The following is a 26,102-nucleotide window of genomic DNA, read 5'->3' as shown; positions in this document are numbered from 1 at the left end:
ATTCTGAATTGTTTTTTTTTCATTGTCAAAAATTTGAAGCTAAAGTCGCCACCTGCAATTTGAAGCAGGTGGGATGATTGCATGCAAAGGCCGTTCTAGTCACTATTTTCCCCTAATGTAGGCATTTTCATCTGTGTCGGCTTCTCACATGTTGCAGTCGACGGAAGGACGGTTGCTAGTTTTATGAAATCATGGGCATATCTTCGTAGGACAATTATTTTCCGATCAACGATCCTTTAGGGTGCTTTTGGTTCGCGGAATGTAAGATTATTAGTATGAATAAAAGATTACCAGATAATAGGATTACTGGGAATGTTGTATTTTGTGTTTGGTTAGTTTAGCAGGAATGTAAAATTATCGTGTTTGATTAAATGAATAAAAGATTATTGGAATGTATATTTGACAAAATTGTCTTTGTTATATATTTGTTTTTTTAACCAATTAAAAAATATTTATATATTTTCTTTAAAAAATTTAAATTCATAAAATTTATAATTTTTTTTTTTACAAAATTGAAAATATAAAAAGGTTTAATGAAATGATAAAATTTTATTTTAACCCCTGAACTTCATATAAAATTTTAATTATAGATTTTTTTTGTAAATCTAAAATAGTTTAAGGATAAATTTGTAATTTAACCTTCGTAGAATTTTTATTATTCAATGACATAATAAAAATATTTTTGAAAGAAATTTTTTTAATGGTATTTTAGTCCAAAACACTGGTAATCCAACAATACCTAAGGAAAGAGAGATAATAACATTCCCGATAATATACCCCTAAAAATCCACTATTGGTAATGTAAATTACTGGGCCGGGAATGTCATTCCCGGTAATCTTACATTACCAATAGTGGATTTTTTGGGGTATATTACCGGGAATATCATTATCTCCCTTTCCTTATGTATTGTTGGATTACCGACGTTTTAGACTAAAATGCCTTGAAATTTTTTCTTTAAAAATATCCTATTTTATCATTAAATAATAAAATTATACGAAGGTTAAATTATAATTTATCCTTAAACTATTTTAGATTTACAAAAAAAGTCTATAATTAAATTTTATATGAAGTTTAGGGGTTAAAATAAAATTTTATCATTTCATTAAACCTTTTTATATTTTCAATTTTGTAAAAAAAATTTATAAATTTTATGAATTTAAATTTTTTAAAGAAAATATATAAATATTTTTTAATTGGTTAAAAAAATAAATATATAACAAAGACAATTTTATCAAATATACATTCCAATAATCTTTCATTCCTTTAATCAAACACGATAATCTTACATTCCTGCTAAACTAACCAAACACAAAATATAACATTTCCAGTAATTCTATTAACTGATAATATTTTATTTCCACCGAAAATCTTACGTTCTGTAAATCAAATGTACATTCAAGTCTGCGACTGGCCTTTTCACGATGAACGACACGGTATTCGAGGAGGCCTTAACTACTGACACCCTTGACGAATCCGTATACTTAACTGTTATATAAGCCTACAAAAAATTTACATATATATGAGATATGAAGTAGCAAATCTGAATTAATAATTTCTAGATCTGATTACAATTTCTCCAATTTCTAGATCTGGCTTCTCTGTCAAAAATTGGACAAGTTGTAATATATTTATTCAACAACTACCCAAAAGATTATATATAATTATAAAAAGTCGTTTAAGCTAGAGTATCATAATATTATAAATATTTATAATTAAAATTAAATAGAATATTGAACAATTCATTGTATTTGAATTTTATAAATTTGATTAATTTGATAATTTTTTAAATTAATTTAAATTATAAATTAAATTTGTCAACTTCACTAATTTTTAAAATTGATCCTATCAAATGCTAAACTATCTACAGCAGATTTAAATAACCTAGTAGGCGATCATGCACGACACTGTCAATAATTTAAAGCTGAAGTCGCCACCTGCAATTTGAAGCAGGTGGGATGATTGCATGCAAAGGCCGTTCAAGTCACTATTTTCCCCAATGTAGGCATTTCCATCTGTGTCGGCTTCTCACATGTTGCAGTCGACGGAAGGACGGTTGCTAGTTTTATGAAATCATGGGCATATCTTCGTAGGACAATTATATTCCGATCAACGATCCTTTAGGGTCTGCGATTGTCTTTCCACGATGACGACGCGGTGTTCCAGGAGGCCTTAACTACTGACACCGCTTGACGAATCCGTATACTTAACTGTTATATAAGCCTACAAAAAAATTTACATATATATAAGATATGAAGTTGCAAATCTGAATTAATATTTCTAGATCTGATTACAATTTCTCCAATTTCTAGATCTAACTTCTCTGTCAAAATTGGACAAGTTGTATATATTTATTCAACAACTACCCAAAGATCTTGTGGATTATATTTATATAATATTCGACTATAATGGAGTAGACGAGGGCTCACATTTCAAACACTGAACATTATCTGGGACTAGTAATACAGGGCTTCATCGATATAGGACGTTGAAAAAAAAATTTCAGAACGTGATGTTTGTTACAGTGACTTCATTGATTATCAAATACTCCATAGGTCGATAAGTCTTCCTTGTGATAAAGCCTCTTCTGTTACAATAACTCTTTTCTCTTCTGTTGCAGCTTCATAGGTCGCAAAGTGCTCCTAGAGACCTATAGAGGTCGTCGTGTACTTCTGGAGACCTATAGTGGTCACTGTAACAATCACCCTACTTAAGTAAATATTTGTTCGATTGCATTATGCGAAGACTTTTTTTTCCCCCATTACATTATTCAACCACTTTTGCCGATAATACAGTATTATTTAGGGCGATTTTCCCGATATATCACCGGTGAACAGTATAATTCCCGATCTAACACTAGTCGATTATATTTCCAGATCTAACACCCTTAGCAAAGCGCGCCCATGCACCGCGCTATACGTTGATTTGGCGCCACGTGGGTATAGCGCGCCCCCTGCCCCGCGCTATACGGTGATCTGGCATACACGTGGTATAGCGCGACCCCTGCAACGCGCTATACCTGGATATCTGACACGTGGGGTATAGCGCGGTGCAGGGGCGCGCTATACCCCTAATTACCGGTCCCATATGACAAGTCTTCTGACGCTACAGTAACCAACACTTGCCAGTGGCCCCCATTAACCATCCGCTTATACAAATAATAAAAAATAGTATTCTTAATATAGTTTTTGTTTTTAATTGAAATGTGATCATACATATTTTGTAACATTTGTTTTATTAATTTTAAAGTATGTATTTTTAATTATTAAAAATAAAAAATTTAATTGTAGGAATGCTAGTTTTTTCTAGTATAAATAAATAATTCATAAGATAAAAGTGAAAAAAATGAAAATAAATACCTCTAATAAGGATGATCAAAATACTGGAATCTAACGAATCTCGACCCGACCTTACAAAAGTAATTTTTTTAAAATTTTAGGGTTCAGGGTGGGACGTAGCCGGGTATATACGTGTATATATATATAGAATAATAATTTATACCAGGTTGGGTCGGATTGATTTTTTAAAATTTAAAAAAACTGCTTTTGTAAGGTCGGGTCGAGATTCGTAAGATTCGAGTATTTTAAAATTTTAGGGATCAGGGTGGGACGGAACGGGTATATACGTGTATATATATATAGATAGAATAATAATTTATACCAGGTTGGGTCGGATTGATTTTTTAAAATTTTAAAAAAACTACTTTTGTAAGGTCGGGTCAAGATTTGTTAGATTCAAGTATTTAAAATTTTAGGGATCAGGGTGGGACGGAGCCGGGTATACGTGTATATATATAGATAGAATAATTTATACCAGGTTGGGTCGGATTGATTTTTTAAAATTTTAAAAAAACTGCTTTTGTAAGGTCGGGTCGAGATTCTTTAGATTCGAGTATTTTGATCATCTTTATTAGAGGTATTTATTTTCATTTTTTTCACTTTTATCTTATGAATTATTTATTTATACTCGAAAAAACTAACATTCCTACAATTAAAAATTTTTATTTTTAATAATTAAAAATACATACTTCAAAATTAATAAAACAAAATGTTACAAAATATGATGATCACATTTCAATTAAAAACAAAAACTATATTAAGAATAGTTTTTTATTATTGTATAAGCGGATGCTTAATGGGGCCACTGGGCAAGTGCTGGTTACTGTAGCGTCAGAAGACTTGTCATATGGGATCGGTAATTAGGGGTATAGCGCGCCCCCTGCACCGCGCTATACCCCACGTGTCAGATATCCAGGTATAGCGATGCAGGGGCCGCGCTATACCCACATGTATGCCAGATCACCGTATAGTGCGGGACAGGGCGCGCGCTATACACACGTGGCGCCAAATCAGCGTATAGCGTGGTACAAGGGGCGCGCTTTATTGCTAAGGGTGTTAGATCTGGAAATATAATATGACCAGTGATAGATCGAGAATTATACTGTTCACCGGTGATATATCGGGAAATCACCATTATTAGGTACTATTTCTTTTTATTATAAATAGTTTAATGTTTAAAATAAAAACAATATGGTAAACTATATTAATGCTATCTAAAAGTTTTAAATATTTTTAGTGTAAAATATAAATAGTTCCTAAAATTTTAAGGTACTTGCATTTTGATCATTTAAATTTTAAAATTTATAATATAATAATTGAACTTTTAATTCGTTTTTAAAATGGTATCTGTCTTTACCTCCGGTCAGTTTTGACTGACGTGACACGTTAACTCCGTTAAAACATCACCCCCAGGTCGTCGTCTTCTTCTTCTTCTTCCTTTTACCAGCCTACTACTCTGTTCGTGTTCTTCATATAGAGCTACAGTGTCTTGGTTCCATCATCTTACTATTGAGGTAATGTCTCCATCTTCTCTTTTCTCATTTGTGTTCCTTCACTTATTTGGATTTAAGTCCTACAGAATTTACTTCCTATTTCATGATAAGATGTTTCCATTGCTAATTATATCCTGGTTATTGCAAGTTATGCTAACCGGGCTGGAGTGACATGTTCTGTAGCTTATGTTATCGAACTTGATAAAGTTTTTCCTTGTATATTGCAATTGATATTTGTTGACGAAAACGGGTAAAGAAAACGAAAGAACACGAGAATTTTACGAGGTTCGGCAATGTGCTTACGTCCTCGGTGCCTAGGCGGCGCTAGAATTTTATTCAATGATATTTTAGGTCTAGGTTACATCTCTATTTATAATAGAAAACCCTGGTACATAATTACAAAATCAACCCTGTACCGTACCGCGGGGGCTACGCCCCCGCACCCCAACCCACATAATTCGTAACCCCACAACGAGACTTTTTATGAGCCATACATAACAAATCTCCACCTTGGCGAATATCCTGCCCCTTGGAAACTTCAATGTGGGTTGGGTTACCTTGCTTCTTTAACAACTCGAAACATTCAACAAGTCCAGCAATGCTTGAACTTGTCTGTCGTAACTGGCTTGGTGAACATATCAGCGGCATTCTCATCAGTATGTACCTTCTGAAACAAAACCTCTCCAGATGCAACCAACTCTCTGATCTTGTGGAACCTTACAATATGTTTAGTTCTAGCACGATACACCTGATTCTTAGCCAAGTGAATAGCACTTTGATTATCACAAAGCAACTAAACTCCACCTTGTTGAACACCCAACTCCTTCACTAAACCAGTAAGCCATAAAGCTTCTTTTGCAGCTTCAACCGCTGCCATGTATTCAGCTTCAGTTGTAGATAGTGCCACGACAGATTGAACAGTATACTTCCAGCAAATAGGCCCTCCACCAAGAGTAAACACATACCCTGTCGTAGATCTTCTATTATCCAAGTCACCTGCATAATCTGAATCCACATATCCTACAACCAAAGGATTATCCCGCTGACTCCCAAAAACAATTTCATGTCCCACAGTACCCTTTAAGTACCGAAAGATCCACTTGACTGCATCCCAATGTTGCTTACCAGGTTTAGACATGTACTTACAAACTTGACTAACAGCATGAGCTAAATCAGGACGAGTACATACCATCGCATACATCAAGCAGCCAACAACATTAGAATACGGAACCTTTGCCATATTTTCAGCTTCCTTATCTGTCTTAGGGCACTGTTCTGATGAGAGCTTAAAGTGATTCGCCAATGGAGTGCTAACTGGTTTCGCGCTGCTCATCGCAAACCTTTCTAGCATTTTCTCAACATAACCCCGTTGAGATAGCCGCAGTTTCCTTGAGTCTCTGTCCCTGCAAATTTCCATTCCAAGAATTTTCTTTGCAGCACCTAAATCTTTCATATCAAATTCCTGACTCAATAAAGTTTTCAAACCGATAACATCATCCATGTTCTTCGCAGCAATCAATATCATCAACATACAGTAATAGAAAATAAAAGAACCATCATCAAGGCTCTTAACATAGACACAACAATCATACTCACATCGGTTGTAGCCAATCTTGATCATATAGGAGTCAAACCGTTTATACCACTGTCTCGGAGACTGTTTTAACCCGTACAAAGATTCTTCAATCTGCAAACTAAATGCTCGTTCCAGGTTGAGTGAAACCTTCAGGTTGCCGCATGTAGATCTGCTCCTCTAAATCACCATGCAAAAAAGCAGTTTTAACATCCATCTGCTCTAAATGCAAATCCCAACTAGCCACCAATGCAAGTACTGCTCGGATTGAAGTGTGCCTGACCACAGGAGAAAAGATTCATCATAATCAACTCCTTTCTGATGTGAAAAACCCTTCGCTACCAAACGAGCCTTGAACTTCTCCCCCTCTTTTTCTGTTACTGCTGGTTTCTTCTTATACACCCATTTGCAACCAATCGGCTTCTTACCCTCAGGAAGGGGAACTAGCTCCCATGTGCGATTGTGATTCAAAGACTCCATCTCCTCAACCATGGCTGCCATCCACTTGTCGTTTTCCTGACTAGTAACGGCATCATGAAAAGTAACTGGATCATCACTGCTAACAGTAAGTGCAAAAGATACCAAGTCTTCAAAACCCAATCTGTTCGGAGGCTTTATATTCGTCCGTCTCACCCTGTCTCTGGCGAGACTATAATCCTGCAAATCATCCGTAGTGGAACCACCAGAAGTCGGTTGAGAAGTTTCTGGTTTCTCAACTGGAAACTGCTCGAAATCTACCACTGTCGTGTCTTGCTTCTGCTGCAACATAGACTGTTCATCAAAAACGACATCTCTACTAATCACAACTTTCTTCGCAACTGGATCCCAGAACTTGAATCATTTGACACCTTTCTTGTAACCCAGAAAATGCACTCCTTCGATTTTGCATCAAGTTTGGATCTCTCATCAGCAGGTACATGCACATAAGCAGGACAACCAAAAATCCGTAAGTTATCAAAACTAACATCATGACCAGTCCATACCTCTTCTGCAACTTTCCCAGCCAGCGATGCCCTTGGCGATCTGTTGATAAGGTAACACGCCATGTTAACAGCCTCAGCCCAGAAGTGTTTGGGAGCCCCGCATTCAACCGCAAACATCTGGCTCTTTCATTCAACGACCTGTTCATTCGTTCCGCAACACCATTCTGTTGTGGTGTCTTGCGCACTGTAAAATGCCTCTGAATCCCATGCTCCTTACAGAATTGTAGGAACTGTGAATCTGTGTACTCCGTACCATTGTCAGACCGCAAACACTTGATTTTTCGTCCTGTTTGGTTTTCTACCTCAGCTTTCCACAGCTTGAACTTCTCAAAAACTTCAGATTTCTGTTTCAAAAAATACACCCAAACTTTCCGTGAAAAATCATCAATAAAAGTAACATAGTACCTAGATCCACCCAAAGACGATGTCGTGGAAGGCCCCCATACATCAGAATGCACATAATCAAGAATCCCTTGAGTTGTGTGCTTCGCAGTCTTGAAACGGACTTTAGTCTGTTTACCAAGAACACAATACTTGCAAAAATCGAGCTTACAGCTTTTGACACCATGCAACAAGTTTCTCTTATGTAATTCTGCCATACCACGTTCACTAAGATGAGCAAGGCGCATATGCCACAAGTTTGTCGTATCATCAGGACTCAACAGAGTGAACTCCACCTGCAACGGTACTCCCTAACAATCTGTAGATATTCCCTGCAGTCATCTTGCCTTTCATCACAGTCAATGCTCCTTTAACAATCCGAATGGTTTCCCTATCCTCGTCAGCCTTAGGGATAAAACCATTCTTGTGCAAAGTGCCCAAGGAAATCAAATTCTTCTTCAAGTCTGGGATATGTCGAACACCACTCAACGTCCGAACGGAGCCATCGTGCATCTTAATTCTGACATCACCAATACCAACAATATTGCAACATCGATCATCACCCAAATAAACCGAACCAGAATTAACCGGCCTGTATGTCGAAAACCATTCCCTATTTGGCGTGATGTGATAAGAACATCCAGAATCAAGAATCCAAGCATCCGTCAATTGTGTCGTTGAAATAGAAAGCATATCACCCTCACTGCAATCAGAAGTATCATCCTCGACCACGTTCACAGACTTGGATGAGCCATCACGCTTCTCATCAGTCTGCTTTTTCAACTTCGGACAGTCTCGCTTCATATGTCCCGCCTCCTTGCACTTGTAACAGTGAATCGTCTTCTTATCCCTGGATTTGGATCTGGAATTCCGCTTCCCGGACCCTGCCTTCTCTGGCTTCCGTCCACGATCTCGATTACCCTTGACATATAAGCTATCGGCTTGAGAGCTTTCCCCTGCATTCTGCTTCCGCTGGTTGTGAGCCAACAAGGCTGCAGTAATCTCCTCAACGTTGATAGTCTCTTTCCCATATGTAAGAGTAGTCACCATGTGTTCGTAAGAGGAAGGCAACGAACACAACAGAATCATCGCTCTGTCTTCATCCTCATTTCACATCAAGCCGAGCCAGATCAGAAACGATTTGATTGAAGACATTCACGTGTTGCGCCAAATCGTGATCGTCCTGCATCTTCAGCCCATACAGCCGCTGCTTCAGATACAGTTTTGTCGTTAAGGATTTGGACATAAACTGACTTTCCAACTTCCTCCAAATTTCGTCTGGAGACGATAGATGCATGACGTGATACATGACCTCGTCCGCCAAGCATAATCGTATGGTTCCTGCCGCTCGCTGCTGCAATTCTTCCCAATCTTCCTCATCCATCGACGCCGGCTTTGTAGGTCGCAAAGCCTTCAAGATCCCTTGCTGCGCCAATAGATCCTTCACCCTCGTTTGCCATAATCCGAAGTTACCCTGGCCATCGAATTTCGCGACTTCGAATTCACCCTCATCAGTATCATTTGGTTTATATAGTGGCTTACTGCGGTGGAGCTTGGACTCCTAAGGGGCCGTCATCATCTTCTAAATGATGTTGACATCACCATCAATCCTTCAAAAGGCTTAGCTCTCACAGAAGATAGGTTGACTGGTAAAGGAAGAAACACTAAGAAGCTTTTGGATCTTTCTAGATCAAATTCTGTAAGTGGCTATTCCGTTTGTCCTACAAGAGACATGTTAGAAGATGGTGGTACATCTGCTAGCATCCACCAGCAGTCCGGACAAGATTCGCTCAAAGATTTGTCAGCAGAGACCAAACCTTTTGAAGGAGAGTTGGTCAAAGAGGAATCTGTACCTGAAGATGGTGAAATAGGGCAAGTTTTACAAACTGCACAAGTAGATATCAATATGCTTGATGTAACTATGCCCGGAACTTTGAAAGAAGCAGAGAAGCAGAAGGTAGGACTTGTAAACATAGCAATTTGTTCTTTTGTCTCAAAGAAGAAGAAGAAGAAGAAGAAGAAGGAAGAAGAAAGAAAGAAGGAAGAAGAAGACCTGGGGGTGTTGTTTTAATGGAGTTAACGTGCCAGCAAAAACTGACGAAGGTAATGGCAGGGACTATTTTGAAAATGAATTATAAGTTTAATGACTGTATTGCAAGTTTCAAAAGTTGGGTGACTAAAAATATAAGCACCCTAAAAGTTCAGGGACTCTTTATATACTTTACCTATATTTTTATTTTGATCAAAAATTTTAAAAATAATATTACCATCATTAATCTTTTTATCACGATTAATTTCCTTGGATATTATTAATAAAAATTGATGTGATACGTTATAATATTCTAAATTAATATTACAATCATTAATCTTTTAATTCGTTTAATTACGGTAAAAATGATGATGTTGGGAGTAAAAGCCACATATGTTGATTTTTTAATTTCTTTTAATGTGATATGTCGGATATTATTAATGAATTAAGGGTAAAATAATCAAAATAATAATTTGTTTAAACAAGAGTGACTATAAATTAGTGAAGTTGCAGATCTGAGTTAATAATTGGACAAGTTGAATGTATGTGTTATTGGGAACAGGATCTCTATAAAATCATGAACTTTAACACATTACAAGTCTACATTAACATAATCAGTGCGACTAGCTCAACTTCATAAATACTTCCACAAAATTAATGGCAATCTCACCGGAGAGTAGCATGAAACTGCTTGAAGATGCAAGCCATGTATCTCCTCCACCGTCTTCCGTCCCCACAACCACCCTTCCTCTCACCTTCTCCGATAGAATATTCCTTGGTTTTCCGGGAAGTTGGATGCAATACCTATTTTTCTACTATTTCCAATACCCCACTTCGCATTTCATGGAAACCACCCTCCCCAAACTCAAAGCATCTCTCTCCCTCACTCTCCAACATTTCTTCCCTTTCGCCGGCAACCTTGTGTTCCCTCCGCTTCCTCAAATGCCGTATATTCTCTATACCGAAGGCGACTCCGTTTCGTTTATAGTCTATGAATCGTCGGAAGATTTTAATCATTTTATCGGCGATCATGCACGACACGCTCAGGATTTTCAACCTCTCTTCCCCAAATCGCCGCCTGAGGTTGAAAGTAAGTCGAGTGGCTGCACGCAGAAGCCCAACATGGCTATTCAAGTCGCTGTATTTCCCGACGTAGGCATTTCCATAGGTGTTGGTTTCTCCCATGTTCTTGGTGATGGAAGAACAGATGCTCATTTCATGAAATCATGGGCAGCCATTCACAAGTCTCAAGGGGATTTAACTTGTTTTACAAATTGTTTTCCTACTTTCGACAGGGATTTGGTTAACGATCCTTCAGGGCGAGCGTCCGGGCTTTTCATGAAGAACGAAAGAGTATTCCAGGGCTCATCTTCAACCTCCAGCGTCTTCTTCAACAACGTCCGAGTCACTTGTAAAATCAAACGATCCCAGGTTGAATTACTGAAATCTTGGGTGAAGAAAACGTGCATGGAAGTGTACGGATCGGAGCCGATAAGGATGTCGACATTCGTGGTAACATGTGCTTACACATGGGTTTGTTTGACCAAACTACAACAAATTGGAACTCATCAGAACCCGTCACCAGATGATTTCGACGCGGTTTCTTATTTCCACTTCCCGGTGGATTGCAGAGGCCACCTGAAATTACCCGAAACATACTTCGGCAACTGCGTTTTACTACGCATGACGGCGGCGAAGAAGAGTGAGTTGTTAGGAGAAAATGGGATTCTGGTGGCTGCAACCGTAATCGGAAGAGAAATCATGGAGTTCCAGGAACAGCCATTCAAGGATGCAGAAACGTCTTGGGCAAAAGTAGTTGAGATAATCAAAATGATCAAAGATAGCATCTTTGTTACCTCATCGCCGAAATTTGGAGTGTATACGTCGGATTTTGGGTGGGGAAGACCGAAAAAGATCGAGTTCGGTAACATTGCATCGTTTGGGTCTGTTTCTTCTTTCTCAATTTCAGAGAACAGTGAAGAGGAAGGCGGAGTTGAATTTGGCATCGCACTTCCTCCACATGAATCAGATAGCTTCAACACCATTTTCCACCGAGGCTTGTTAAAGCTATCCTAAATGGTTCTTCATTTACAATCTCTTCCTGTTGGCTTAATAATAAATTATCTTTGCTTAAGAAATAAATAATTTCTATTTGAATATAGAGAGTTAGATTCGATCTTATACATATTTCTACATTTATTCTCTTACGATGATATTACAATTATCATTTATTCTCAACAATTCTCAATAAATTATCTTTGCTTAAGAAATAAATAATTTCTTTGCCGATGTTTAGCGTTATGTAAGACGGTTCTCGAAGTATGTTTGGGGTAGTTTTAGGTAGGCTCTGCAATATGCTGGGAAATGGAAATAAGAAAGCTCGTTGGATTTCGTTAATGAATGGTGCAGTTTGATCAAGCAAACCCAGGTGTAAGCACATGTTACTACAAACGTCGACGTCCTTATCGGCTTTGATCCCATCACTTCATTGCACTGTGTTTTCACCTCATTTTTCAATAACTCGACCTCAGAATGTTTGATTTTGTATGTGAACCCGAGATTGTAATCACCAATTTTATCCTAAAATCCAATCCGACCCGGTTCAAGCCTAATATCCGGATCCGACCCGAACCGGCCCACTGCGAACACCATACTGCTGCCACACCCTTCTCTCTGCCACCAGTTGCCTGCCATGCCCACGTGAAGCTGCCAACGCCATACCCTGCTGTTGCAGCAAGCCCATGCCTCCACGCCAGAAAGCATGGTGGCCCTCTCCTCCAAATGATAACACTACCGAACGTGTCAAAGAGGATATCAGCCTATTTTTTTCTCTGTTTTATAATCCTTGCAAGGGTATAAAACCCAAAGAAACAAGCAATGTAATGGACATTTACGGGGCAATAAAAATACAGATTTTTTTTACGGCTATAAAAAAAATAGAAAAACAGAACTGAAATTCTCAGAGGTATTCCAACTTTTTCCATTCTAAGTTTATTTGTTTAATCCTTAGAATGTAACTAAAGATTAGAGCTTTTTGATTTCGTTTTTTGTTGATACTAGTTCGAAGCTTTAAAAAAAAATAGAGATAGGGGTTAGAAAAACCTTTCTGCCGGAGTGCTCATCGGGGAGAGGGTAGATTTTTGGGGTCTCGTTGAGGTTGAAGGACAACAGCATATGGTGGTCCGGTGTCTGGTTTTCGCATGAGGAGGAAAGTATCGTGGGTAGTGGTGTATAGGTTCTTTGGTGCTTCTTATGCTGTGTAGGTCCCGGCCGGAGTAGGAATGGCCACCCACATAGGGTGGCCGAGGCGTCGCTGACGCCGGCTTGTCAGAGGTAGGCTGCCATGGCCATCGCGTGAGGGAAGAGGGGAAGAGTAGACGAGACGAGTGTTAGGGGTTCCATCGGGCAGAATTGATTTTGAAAAGGGAAGATATATTTTATTTTTGGACAAATCATGCTAGGGTCCTCGGACCTTTAGCATGTTTTGCATTTAGGTCACTCAATCGTGGTATAATCACGCATAAGTCCTCTAACCTTAAGAATCCCATGATATTTTGGTTACTGTTTACGGGAAAATTCATTCTTGGGTCCTTTTCTTTAGCAGTTGTAGCTTTTGGGTCGAATGTTAGTGAGTAAATCACCTTTACCTCCCTGTTTCTTTCACTTGGTTTAACGTTTTGGTCACACAGTACCTCATTTTGATTTTTTTTCCTGAATTTGACATTATGGTTCATTTTCATTATAGTTTAGTCATTATTTACTTTGTTATTTCATTAAATTTGTCTACTGTTTTTATGCCCTTTCATTTTAGTCCTGTATATTTAACTTTTATTACGATTTTGGGACTCATATTATCTGATTTTCCTGTTTCATGCCTTGAAGTTTGTTTTGTTTATATTTAGGATCTCAATTTTACTATACATTTATTTTTGTCACTGTGTTATGGATGAATCCACATATATTGTTATATTGTATCATTAAGTATGTTTTAAGTATTATATATTTATTTCTCTTACATTGTCATATATTACTTTATTATATATTTATATAATACTACATGTATTGCATTGTTTATAAATATTATATTTTACATCTTATTATATTTTTATAATAGATATTATGTTTTATATTAAATATTATATTTAGAAAATATATTTATAGATTTATAAATGCTTCAATTTACCATTTTAATTTAATTATATTTATGCATTTGTATTTAATCATGATATTTTATTTTGCCTGAAATCCTCATAAGCATAACTAGATTGATTTAATAACTGGATTAAAGATAATATTTATTTATTTTAAAATATTAAGAAAAGACTGTCTGTAATTATGTCTTATTTTAAAATTATATAATAAATAAATACTCTATTAGAATAAAAAAATTGATGATGCATAAATTAAGTCAAGAATAAAAGGAAAAGGAATTTTTTTTTATTTAAATTTGTCGAGATAATTCGTCTAATTTTTTTTAGGAATTAAATTTTTGTATTTTTAAATAATTGAACTTCTCTTATCTTTTTTAATTGTATATAAATTGGATAAATTGGTTTAATTTCTTTCTTTGGTCGAAAAAAATATTATAATTTTGAATTATTTGAATAAATTATTATAATCTTTTTATTTCATTTGAAAAAAGAAATATTTGACTTAAATTATTTTAAGGATTATTTTCTCTTTAATTGAAAATATTAGAATATTTTGAAAATATTAGATTATTTTTTATTTATTCTTAAAATTTTTTCGTTCATTAAAATTGAATGGTAGAAATTGGAATAAAGAGATTGTAATTTAAATTTGTATTTGAATTTTTAGATGTTTATTATTAGAAATAATTTAGAATCGGTGAGATATTAATTTTGGACGTTGTGGGGTGTATATCTTTCTCTATATGTATTGATTTTTGAACCCTTTTTTATTACAAAAAAAGAACAAATCTCTAGTTACATTATATATACACTAATTTATTTTTTAAAATGATGTTTTTTTTAAAACTCTTTTAAAATAAATTTTTTAAGTATTTGATTTAACTAACTTAAAACGTTGATGGTGACTTTTCACATTTTTAAAATATTTTCAAAGAAAACCTTAAGTCATATTAAGTTTTTTCCCGTCCGAGCCAAACGGTGTCGATAAAGATTATTGAAGAAAATGGTGGATGAAATTGTAACTTGGAATGTCATCCCGATGTTCTTCATCAAAAGGGATGCTGGTCCGAGAGGATCGTTGATCAAATCCCTGTCGAAACTGGGTAAATGATCGTCGAGACAAGCCGAATCCTCTTGTGGTTTATGAATGGGGAAGCCCAAGATTTCATAAAGTGAGCAAACGTCTTCCCGTCGGCTACATTATGGGAGAAGCCGACACCTATGGAAAACCCTGCATTGGGAAACACGGTGACTTGAACGGCCATGGCAGGCTCTCGCTTGCAACAATCGGTGATTCGGTGTCAATTGCAGGTGGCTTTTGGAGTACAAGAGCATGAAACCCACCATGGTCCCGCGCATGATCACCTACTAGATGGTCAAAATCCGCCGTGGATTCCTTTACGACGAACAAAACGGAGTCACCCTCCGTGTATACAATATCAGGCATCCGAGGAGGTGCAGGGAACACGACATTGCCGGGGAAAGGAAAGAAACCTTGCAGAGTGAGCGACAGAGATGTTTGAGACCGGGAAGAATGTTTCGGATGAAATCGGAGGCGGGGTGTTTGGATTCATAGAAAAACAGGCGTTGCATCCAGTTGCAATCGACTGGTATAGTAACAAGGTAAAGTATATCAAAGAAGGTGACTGGGAGAGAAGTTGTGGGAACCGAGCCTGGTGGAGGAGAAACATGGCTCACGTCTTCAACTACTTCCACTATACTCTCTGGTAGAATCGCCATTGATAAGATCAATTTGACTGATAAATCTGTTGGAACTTTGGATCACTCTTCCAAAATACTAAAAAAATAGTCTTTAATATGTAGGAAGAGAAAATATAAATTCATCTAAAACTTTTAGATTAAAAAGCTATACAAATATATGAACTTTTAAATTTGTTTATACGACAAGGCAAGCTGAAGTTGTGGGTCCGACTTAATAAAGTACTTGGACAAGTGGCGACTTCATTACATGCAACGAATACCGTATAAAAACTTGAATCTCCCTGTTGGTTTTTTTTCTCTTTCCTTATTTTATAATTTGAGATTTTTTTAATTAGTATTTTAATTTCTATCAAAATAGTGAATGATTTTATTTATTTTGAAAGTACATTATTATTTTTCTTTAGTATCAATTTGATGTTTTCTTTCTAAAATTTAAACAATATTTATTTAGTTATTATATTGATCTATCACGACTTTAAACTTTCGAGTTAACTATTGATAAGTATTCACAATAGTTCTCTTCTGGCCACATGCATCGCAGTTCTCTTCTGGCCAAGGCTAGCCGAAGCTCACCTGCACGACCAGTTAGTTCGCCGGACTTACAGCAATGTCGGTCGGCTGTATTCGACGTACGAGGATGCATGTAAAAAATTTATAGTGGTATTTAGTGCACAATTTGATAGCATTGGCCCTGATTGTTGCAATGCCTTTACCACAATCAATGGGAATTGTTGGCCTAAGATGTTTCCCCTGAATTGCTCCTTCCCGTCCTTGCTCGAAGATCATTGTGCTCATTTCGGAATCACTCCCCCGACGCTTAACTGAACGTTGCTGCTGCAATAATCAACGATTTTAAAGTTTGGACTATATTCAAATCTATTTTGATTTAGATTCGAATTATACTTATAACTTGTTCAAAACAACCTTATTAAACAACTCTCTTGATGGAAACAAGATCAATGGCTATGTACACGTCTACGTATTTTCGTTCCAACAACGTCATCCGGAAATGTTAATGTTATGTTCATATTCTTCATGGAACGATGAAGTTAAGGGAACAGACAAATGTTGCATACCATGAGAATCATCGACATAATCCTAAACCAAAACAAGATTATAAAATTTGATTTTTTTCTCTTCAAAACAACGTGTCGTACCTGTTGATCCCAAGTGTAAGTGGGGGAATCAACGTCCCAAGAAGAGGGTTGTTAGAGACACTGATAGGGACTTGAATGGGACGATTTCACCTTATTTTTATAAATTAAAGGCACGTACACGAAAAGATACCTTGAGATGTATTAAAGACTTCAACATCTTTTTGAGATAAAGTCAATTGAAAAGGTGTCACATGCAAAGCTAAAACTCATTTCAAGCACTATTTTGAACATTAACGCATGATCTAATCTTTCAGTCTGTATTTTTATTATTAATTTATGTGTAATTAAAAAAACTTAATTTGAGAGTTTGAGTATCTTTTTTAGCATTCTATAAAAGACGATTGAAGAATAACAACACCAATTTAGAAAAATTATAAAAGAATACAAATAATTTGTACAAAAAATACAGAAACTGATCGAATCACCTTTTAATATTGATCAAATCAATGATATATACACGATGGATGAACGTAAAAGAAAAAAAGCAAGTAGATTTTACCGCGAAATGCATATTAATCGGTGCCGACACAATAATCACATAAATATAAAGAAATAAAAAAAAACATAAAATACGACACAAATTTTTTCTGTTCTTTGGGGAGGGAGTCTTTTTGACGTTAAGAAATTACAGATTGCGGCTTCGTTGTTCCTTCTTACAAAAAAGGGTAGGCCCCAAATACTTCACATGCATCTTGTTTTTATTCGATAGGTAAGAGGATCGATGATGTTCTTTCAAGAAAAGCAAAGGCCCCAAAAATTGTTCCTTTTCTGTAACAAACCTCAATTCATTCTAAGTTGCAAAGACAACTAATGAAAATGACAATCTCATCTTATCCCTCCCACTTCCATTAAAGAATGTATTTCATTTGCCTCTCTCTTTGCATTTATACCTCACTTTCTTATTGTTATAGGCCCTGTTTTAAAGTTCATATCTTCAGCAGCTTCATGGCAATCTTGCCTATTTATAGAAGAACATTAAAGGGTTTCAAAATCTGAACTTTTTTTTTGTTGAACCCAAAGATGGGTTTTCAGATTTGGAAATTGGGTCTTTGTTTTGCTTTATTAAGCTACAGCTTGCTTTTGGTAAGCTCACAAGCTGCTGCTGCTGCTGAAGGGGGTGATGCTACTGTTGAAGGAACTGTTTATATTGATGGGAAAGCTCATATTGGTACAATAGATGATGATTTTGTTTGTGCTACTTTGGATTGGTGGCCTCCTGAGAAATGTGATTATGGGAGATGCAGTTGGGGTCTTGCTGGACTGCTCAATCTAGTAAGCCTTTCCTCTTCTTCTTTTTTTCCTTTCTGGTTGCTGAAGATGTTGTTAGTGTTCCATGGAGTCCATTCACAGTCTTTGTTGCAATGAAATTGCTTTGCTTTACTATACTAATCTACTTCTTTTTCTGCTCTTATTTTCTGGGAAATCAGGCATTCCTTTTGCTAAACAAGAACTTGCATAATTTTCTACTTTAGTTACATAGGAAGTTCAATGATGCATTTTGATACTTTAACCAAATCTGTTCAATCTGGAAAGCTTATTTCCCAGCTCAAAAGTGGTTTCTGATATGCCTTTTCCTATTGCAGGACCTTAGCAATAAGATATTATTGAATGCCGTGAAAGGTAAGTCATTCATTTCCTTTTGGATGGATAATTTTAATGACAAATATTGATTTTAATTATTTATTAGTCCCTTTATGGTTCAGCTTTTTCACCATTGAAGATTAGATTAGGGGGATCATTGCAAGACAAGCTCACATATGGTACAGATGACAATCGGAAACCGTGTACTCCATTTATTAGGAAACCTTCTGAAATGTTTGGTTTTACTGAAGGATGTTTACCCTTGAAAAGATGGGATGAGCTTAATGACTTCTTTGCAAAATCAGGGTAAATAAAAATAACAGCTTTTTTTCTTCTGCACTTGTACTTTCTTGAGCTAACGTTTCACAATTCAGGGCTAAGATTATTTTTGGATTAAATGCTCTTTCCGGACGATCTATAAAGCCCGGTGGTCCAGCTATAGGACCTTGGAACTACACCAATGCCGAATCTTTTATTCGTTACACCGTTGAAAAGAACTATAACATCTATGGTTGGGAGTTAGGTAAATGATGGCCTCTCTTTCTTGTTAACTATTCAGAATGATAAACATGTTTCTGAAATTTCATTGATAGATTAGATGGAAGATGGTTTGCGATAGTTGGTAGCTACATGTGTTTGTTATCTTCTGCTTGTCAGGAAATGAATTGTCTGGGAATGGGGTCGGAACTAAGATCACGGCGAATCAGTATGCGGCTGATGCAGCAGCTCTAAAAAGTATAGTGCAAAAGATATACAAGGACATTGATTTCAAGCCTTTAGTCATAGCACCTGGTGGGTTCTTTGACACAAACTGGTTCAAAGAATTTATTGATAAAACCACCACATCCTTAGATGTGGTCACTCACCACATATACAATCTCGGACCAGGTATAATGTACTTCATCTTGTACATAGGAGTCGATACAAGGCTCTAATTCTCACAATCATATTCTTCTGTCATAGGAGTTGATACCCACCTGGTTGAAAAGATACTTAATCCTTCCGTTCTTGATAATATCGTTGGAGCATTCAGTGGCCTCCAAGACATTATCAAGAGTTCTCCAACTTCAGCAACTGCCTGGGTGGGCGAGGCAGGAGGAGCTTACAATAGCGGCCATAATCTTGTTACAAATGCATTTGTGTTCAGTTTCTGGTAATGTGACAATAACTTGCTATCAAGAAACTTAGCCGTTTTGTTGTGATTGATTTGTAAGTGATATTATCCCGGACATGAAATGCAGGTATTTAGATCAGCTCGGCCTGGCAGCGAAGTATGATACAAAAACATACTGTAGACAATCATTGATTGGCGGAAATTATGGTTTACTAGACACCAAGACCTTTGTACCGAATCCAGACTACTACAGGTTATTTCCCTAAAACAGATAGATACCCTGTTTAGACTTCATTTATGCCCTTAAGAACTAGATCAACCTATCAATATCTCCATTTCACATCGAAATCTGAGGTTCAGCAAGAGATATTCATGATTTTGTCTTAAGTAGATAATCGACCTCATGTTATCCAAGCCCCGTATGCATGATCATGTGCTTTCTCCATTGCAGCGCTCTTCTTTGGCACCGATTGATGGGAAGAAATGTTCTGTACACAAGCTTCAACGGGACAAAAAAGATACGCTCGTACACCCACTGTGCAAAACAATCAGTAAGTCTCATATCACAATTATGCAGCAGGTAATCTTCTCTTTCTTGATATATGACCAATGCTTCCCATCTTGCAGGAAGGCATCATGCTACTATTGATCAACCTTGACAAGAGCACAACTGTCCAGGTTAAACTCGCATTTAACAATACAAACGCCTTGCGACACAAACACAGGTCTCGGACTTTGCACAATCAGCACATGTCGTATGAAAAGATGATCGTCCAGCTGCCTCAAAACGATGATGCTGAAATCAGAAGAGAGGAATACCGTCTAACACCAAAAGATGGAAACTTACAAAGCCAAACCATACTACTGAATGGAAACGTTTTAAGTGTGGATTCATCAGGGATCATACCTCCTCTGGAGCCTTTATACGTAAATTCAACGAAGCCGATAATGGTTTCTCCTTTGTCCCTTGTGTTCATCCACCTGCCGGATGTTATTCTCCCTGCTTGCAAGGTATAACTCTAAAGAGAACCGAAACCGGTTCCTTTATGGTCAATCAAATAAGAATATAACACATTGCAAATGTATCATTTTTATCCATAGTGAAGAAAACAGCTTAACATGCTTCTCCGTCCCAGTTTTTATAGAAAATGTGTACTTACATTGCCAACCAATTCGGAATTTTATAAACTTACGTACCAATTTGTTGTATTCATGAATGAAAGAATTTTTTGATTAAAAAAACGGAAGGCTAGGAGAAGCAGGAATAAGCTACGGTTGATTCCATCCATGGCCGGACGCTGGTTAACTTTACATCAAGATCTTATTGTCTAAAGCTCAAAACTAATGATTTTTTTTACTTGAGGCCCATACTGCCATTTCCAGGTTTTCTTCAAACTTCAAGTTACTTGATTTATACTAAAAGACGTTAATTATTGATGGTTTAAAATGGAAACAAGGAAATCGTATTGACAAATTCATTCTGTTTCGTTCCATGAATTGGTTCGATAGATAACGGTGCAAAAAAATCTTTCTAAGTTTGTTCCTCATTTGAGCAATTCCATGAATTGGCTTTTCTTCAACGGAAAGGAATCCACCTAAATCTATGAAATCCCTCGATATCTTGTAATAAATCTAAGGATAACAGTACAGACTACAATACGACATAACCACAGCATGTCATAGAATACCACGCCAGTTATCAAGCTGCAGTCCCACGGATTCTCATTGCTTTGAGAGCAAACATGGCAGGCCAGTCGCTTTTCTTTGATGGGTTCCATTGTCTAAGAGTGTTCAAGAGATGTCCGTGAATGGTGATGAGCCACCCCCAGAATTTCATGTCAAAGATAGCAGTTTAGGAGGCACGGATTCATCCCATCTTTCATCGCCAGTCTCGGTTCCGATCATCGATCTTAGTTTTCTGCTGTCCTCGAAAGATGATCTGGGAAAACTCAGACTGGCTCTCGAATCAGGAGGGTGTTTCCAGGTTCGAATCTATACTCTTATATAAAACCCCATAGATTAGTTGTTTCCATTTACTATATCTTCTCTTGACATTGTGTTTTGTGTCAGGCTATTGGCCATGGGATGTCAAGTTCATTTATCAACAACATCCGTCGAGTTGCAAAACAATTTTTTGGACTCCCACAGAAAGAGAAGCTGAAATACTCCAGAGAAGCTAACGGTGTCGAGGGTTATGGCCATGATCTGGTGGTCTCAGACAAGCAAGTTCTTGATTGGAACACTCGCTTGTTCCTCAGGGTATTTCCTGAAAACCAAAGAAAGCTCAATCTCTGGCCTGAAAACCCAGATAGTTTCAGGTATAAGAACTTGCACTTAACAACAGAGATGACCTATTACATTCTTGTAGCTTGTGAATTGTGATCATTTAATTTTTATGAACTGTAAGCTATGAGTTGAGTTCTTGCAGAGAGGTCTTGCATGAATATTCCATCAAGCTAAAGCAAATGATGGATCTTCTATTTAGGGCCATGGCAAAATCACTCGACTTAGAAGAGAACAGCTTCTCGGCTCAGTTCGGAGACAACCAGGTAATGCAAGTGAGGTTCAACTTTTATCCACCTTGTTCAAAACTGGACAAAGTTCTCGGTGTCAAACCTCATTCGGATAGATCCGGTGTGACGTCTTATTGCAAGACGAAGAAGTCGAAGGCCTTCAAATTGTCAAAGATGAGAGGTGGATCACAGTTCCTGTCATTCCCCGTGCTCTTGTTGTCAACCTTGGTGACCAAATGCAGGTGAAGTATTAAAGTTTTGAGTCACATCACTTCTGCATATCCAAAAATATGACCAAAGTAATTGAATTTGTCTGATATGTATTGAACGATGCAGATAATGAGTAACGGGGTATTCAAGAGCCCGGTGCACAGGGTGGTCACGAACACGGACAAGCTGAGGATATCCGTGGCAATGTTTAATGAGGCGGAGCCTGAGAACGAGATAGGACCTGTGGAAGCCTTGATAGATGATAACAGGCCAAGATTATACAGGAATGTGAAAAACTATGCTTCTTTCAACTATGAGTGCTTTCAGAAAGGCAAAGTGGCGCTTGAGGAAGTAAAATTTCGTGCATAGGATCATGCAGGATTAAAGCTCTTTATTAGATCTGATGCATCCCTTTGTGGAGTACCTTCGCCTGCAAGAATGTATATAGCTGATTTTAGTGTACTGTTCTCTTGTTTCGAATATAACTTCATTAAGGCTTATTTGCATATGAATATCCAGAATCCGAAAAATAAAGTTAGAACAGCTGCTAAGGTTGTACAATGGAGATTATTCATCCATCAGTCAAATCAGTTCAATAGATATCTCTATTATGATAATCACCACAATGAAACGTGGAACATATTTTGTACAGCTCCTACCATCAACAAAATGGAATGCCAGAGTAGCAGAAATATAAATGATACAACAATATCCTCCAACGATGGGATAGCTCAGTGTATAAACGATTTCTTAAAAAATTTAATTATTAAGTGTGATTTAAAAATCTCGTCTCGACTAATTTGATATTTCCTTTTAACAAAGAAAAAACAGTTCGAAAATCGTTATCAATCTTTGATTAAAATGCGATTGGACACCCAAAACGGTTGTCATTTTAATAAAGTTAATTTTAATTTTATTAAAACAACGTTTTTAGGTCTACGTTCCAAAGAATTAAGTTCGGATTTTTTAAAAGCTTTGATTTCAGATTTTTTTTCGCTTCAAAAGCCTTTTGATCTTTTAAAGATGGGATAGATATTGAAATGGCCAATAGGATAAAGAAAGATTAGCCATATAACTTACGGATGAAACAAAAACATGGAGCTAGCTGATTTTAACACTCACTGTAGAAGATGAAAGTGAACCATTTTGCATTACTGATTTCTCCTGCAATACCTTGAGCTTCTCCGAATTTCCAAACAGTTCCTTCCGAAGAACACCATGCAATCTACCAAAGAGCTGCTTCTTCAATGACTCAAAGGCAAAATCCATTCTCTCAAGCTGTTCCATTGCATTTACATTGTACATGAACAACCCATAATAAAGATCGAAGCTGTCTCCAGATGTATTCTCCACCAACTTCAACAAAGTCTCATAACCTTTTGTGTTAATTGGTGTCGAGCCCAATTCTAGCTTCTCCAAAACCCTGCCCATCGTATGGGTAATGAACTGTGAACCTGCTGCATGCCGATCATGTTCTGCACAAGTCATCTCCACCATTTGGCATCCTTCTCGTGCAAAAATATCAAGGAAGCTATTACACCGAGCTATTCGCCTTTCATCATGTCCAATCCTCACCTTATCAAAAGCAAAATGAAGCCCATTCCATCCATTTTTACCACTTTCAGGTCCAAACATGGGGTGTGTACATAAAATATCAAACTCTGGCGGTAAATGTTGAATAAATAAATTCATTGGAAACTCCTTCACTGATAGTACATCAACAAACAGAGTACTTCTCTTCAACCTCTGAAAGGGCATTGACTTGAGAACTTTTTCTGTTGAAAGAATCGAGGTACAAAGAAGAACAACTTCTGGATGCTCTTCACAGAGGTCATTAGCATCAGAAAAAAAAGAAACACCCAACTTCTCAGCTGCATCTCGGTAATCAGTTCGAGAATAGGCTAAAACTGAGTGGCCCTGGCAAGCCAGAGTTTTTGCAAGGAACTGGCCAAAGTTTCCAAATCCAACAATAGCAATCTTTAGCTTTGAACTGTCATCAACACTTTCGGATATCTTTCCTTTGAATTCATATGGTATAAAATCTCGAGATCTGAAAGTTGCAGTAAAAGCCTGTAAATATATTATACAACTTGCATCACAATAATCCCCACTTTCTCCCAAGCAGTTTTCCCCTCTCTCTTTTTTCATTTGGTATAGCTTTACTAGTAAGACACAATAACAAGCATTAACCATAAGGAAATTATGCATATTGGCCGATAAAAAATTGTAGATAAACTACACTCTACTTTTTATTGTATATATATATTGCACTTTACTTCACTATTTGGTAGTTATAGAAACTCTTCAGTCTTTTAAAGCTAAACGAATTGCTACGATGCATGTTGAATTGAACCAAAAAATAAAGAACCAAAAGTGAAATCCAAGAAATACCTCAAAGCATTTGAGCTTAAAGCCGATGCAGCACCATTTCGGTAACTACTATAATGGAGACTCTTTACCTTCTCTCCTTCCTCAAACAACTGTTTCCTCACAACCTGATGCAACCTGCCAAAAAGCTCATTCCTCAAAGCATCAAAGGCCAAATCCAGCCTCTCCACCATCTCCAAAGCACTCTTATTATACAAAAACAACCCATAATACAAATCAAAGCTATCCCCACAAGTGTTCTCGACCAAATTCAATAAAGCCTCGTAACCCTTTGTATTGATCGGCGTTGACTCCAACCCCAACATGTCCAGCACTCTCCCAACCGTGTGTGTCATGAACTGAGACCCCGCCGCAAACATGTCGTGTTCCTGGCAGCTCATTTCCACCGTTCTACACCCTTCACTTTGAAATATTCCAAGAAACTGTTCACATCTTTGAACCCTGGAGGACTCGTTCCCGATTCTGACCTTCTCGTAGACAAAGAAGAGGTCTTTCCAGCTTTGTTTCGCGCTTTGCGGTCCGAACATGGGATGCGAACAAATGATATCGAAATCAGAAGGCAACACATCGAGAAGCAGATTCCTAGCGAACTCCTTGACGGATAAAACATCGACGAACAACGTGGAGCGTTTCAGTCTTTGTAAAGGAAGAGTCTTTAGAACTCTTTCGGTCGATATAATCGAAGTACAAAGGAGAATAATTTCTGGGTGTTGCTCACATAAGTCGTGGGGGTTCGAAAAGAAGTAAACACCCATTTTTTTAGCTGCGCGGGAATAGTCGGATCTCGAGTGGGCTAAAACTTTGTGTCCTTGAGAAACAAGAGTTTTAGCAAGGAATTGGCCGAAGTTGCCAAAACCAATGATGGCAATCTTGAGGGAGGAAACAGGTCGGGCACCGGATTGGCCGGATTCGAATGAGGGAGAGGCGAAGCAGCATTTGACAAGGAGTGGTTTAGTGGAGTGGATAACTATGGGTCTTGTAGGTGCTTTAGGAAGGAAAGAGAGAGGTTGACGGAGAGCCAAAGAAGAAGAAGAAGAAAGGAGGGAAAGAGAGGGCTTGGAAAAGGATGGATGGAGATGAAGAAGAGAAGTCATGGCGTGTTAAGCAGAGAGTGGATCTCTCTGGCTGCACTTTGCACACGCCGCGAAGGAGGAATCGGCAACCGCGAAAAAATGGGGCTGGGGATTTCGCCCTTCGGAGTTTGGTCTTCGAAAACGGCTATCTGCGTTTCAATATTTAAAGCGGTGCCGTTTTAGCGGCCCTAAAGGAAAACCATTGTTTTTCAAACGCTAATGAAGTCTGGTAGGTGAAAAGCGATTGGACCCTTCATTTCTTAACCAATATTACTCGGAATTAAACTATTAGGTAAATAAATTTATATAAATAATACACGTTTAAAATTTATTTATGCAAATAAGTAAATAACATTTAAAAAAGGTTTATTTAAAAAATATTTTTTTTTAAAAGTATG

General features: G+C 37.3%; 4 protein-coding genes and 2 pseudogenes across 4 annotated transcripts; 4 read left to right on the top strand and 2 right to left on the bottom strand.

Moving 5' to 3' along the window:
- Window positions 1-4,125: 4,125 nt before the first annotated feature.
- Window positions 4,126-10,435, top strand: LOC120156716. Its single transcript, XM_039167987.1, has 4 exons — window positions 4,126-4,192; window positions 4,750-4,850; window positions 9,301-9,723; window positions 10,358-10,435. The coding sequence occupies exons 1-4, from the start codon at window positions 4,126-4,128 to the stop codon at window positions 10,433-10,435; spliced, it is 669 nt and encodes a 222-aa protein (XP_039023918.1).
- A 17-nt stretch (window positions 10,436-10,452) lies between these two features.
- Window positions 10,453-11,871, top strand: LOC120156715 (coumaroyl-CoA:anthocyanidin 3-O-glucoside-6''-O-coumaroyltransferase 1-like). Its single transcript, XM_039167985.1, has one exon. The coding sequence runs from the start codon at window positions 10,453-10,455 to the stop codon at window positions 11,869-11,871; it is 1,419 nt and encodes a 472-aa protein (XP_039023916.1).
- Window positions 11,872-12,403: 532 nt separating this feature from the next.
- On the bottom strand, window positions 12,404-15,688 carry LOC120156714 (annotated as a pseudogene).
- A 2,136-nt stretch (window positions 15,689-17,824) lies between these two features.
- On the top strand, window positions 17,825-20,649 carry LOC120156736 (heparanase-like protein 3). The gene is made up of 9 exons (XM_039168001.1): window positions 17,825-18,097; window positions 18,409-18,445; window positions 18,529-18,712; window positions 18,781-18,929; window positions 19,064-19,294; window positions 19,370-19,559; window positions 19,648-19,773; window positions 19,972-20,071; window positions 20,148-20,649. The coding sequence occupies exons 1-9, from the start codon at window positions 17,846-17,848 to the stop codon at window positions 20,535-20,537; spliced, it is 1,659 nt and encodes a 552-aa protein (XP_039023932.1). The 5' UTR covers window positions 17,825-17,845; the 3' UTR covers window positions 20,538-20,649.
- Window positions 20,650-21,147: 498 nt separating this feature from the next.
- Window positions 21,148-22,688, top strand: LOC120156737 (annotated as a pseudogene).
- Window positions 22,689-23,243: 555 nt separating this feature from the next.
- On the bottom strand, window positions 23,244-25,740 carry LOC120156735 (arogenate dehydrogenase 1, chloroplastic-like). Its single transcript, XM_039168000.1, has 2 exons — window positions 24,635-25,740; window positions 23,244-24,293 (listed from the first exon to the last, which is right to left on the bottom strand). Exons 1-2 carry the CDS (start codon window positions 25,723-25,725, stop codon window positions 23,345-23,347), a joined length of 2,040 nt encoding a protein of 679 aa, XP_039023931.1. The 5' UTR covers window positions 25,726-25,740; the 3' UTR covers window positions 23,244-23,344.
- Between the last annotated feature and the right edge of the window lie 362 nt (window positions 25,741-26,102).

The sequence above is a fragment of the Hibiscus syriacus genome, unplaced genomic scaffold (assembly GCF_006381635.1).
Source record: "Hibiscus syriacus cultivar Baekdansim isolate YM2019G1 unplaced genomic scaffold, ASM638163v2 tig00111234_pilon, whole genome shotgun sequence".
Classification (NCBI taxonomy): Eukaryota; Viridiplantae; Streptophyta; class Magnoliopsida; order Malvales; family Malvaceae; genus Hibiscus; species Hibiscus syriacus.
This window is presented reverse-complemented; position numbering and strand designations above follow the sequence as displayed.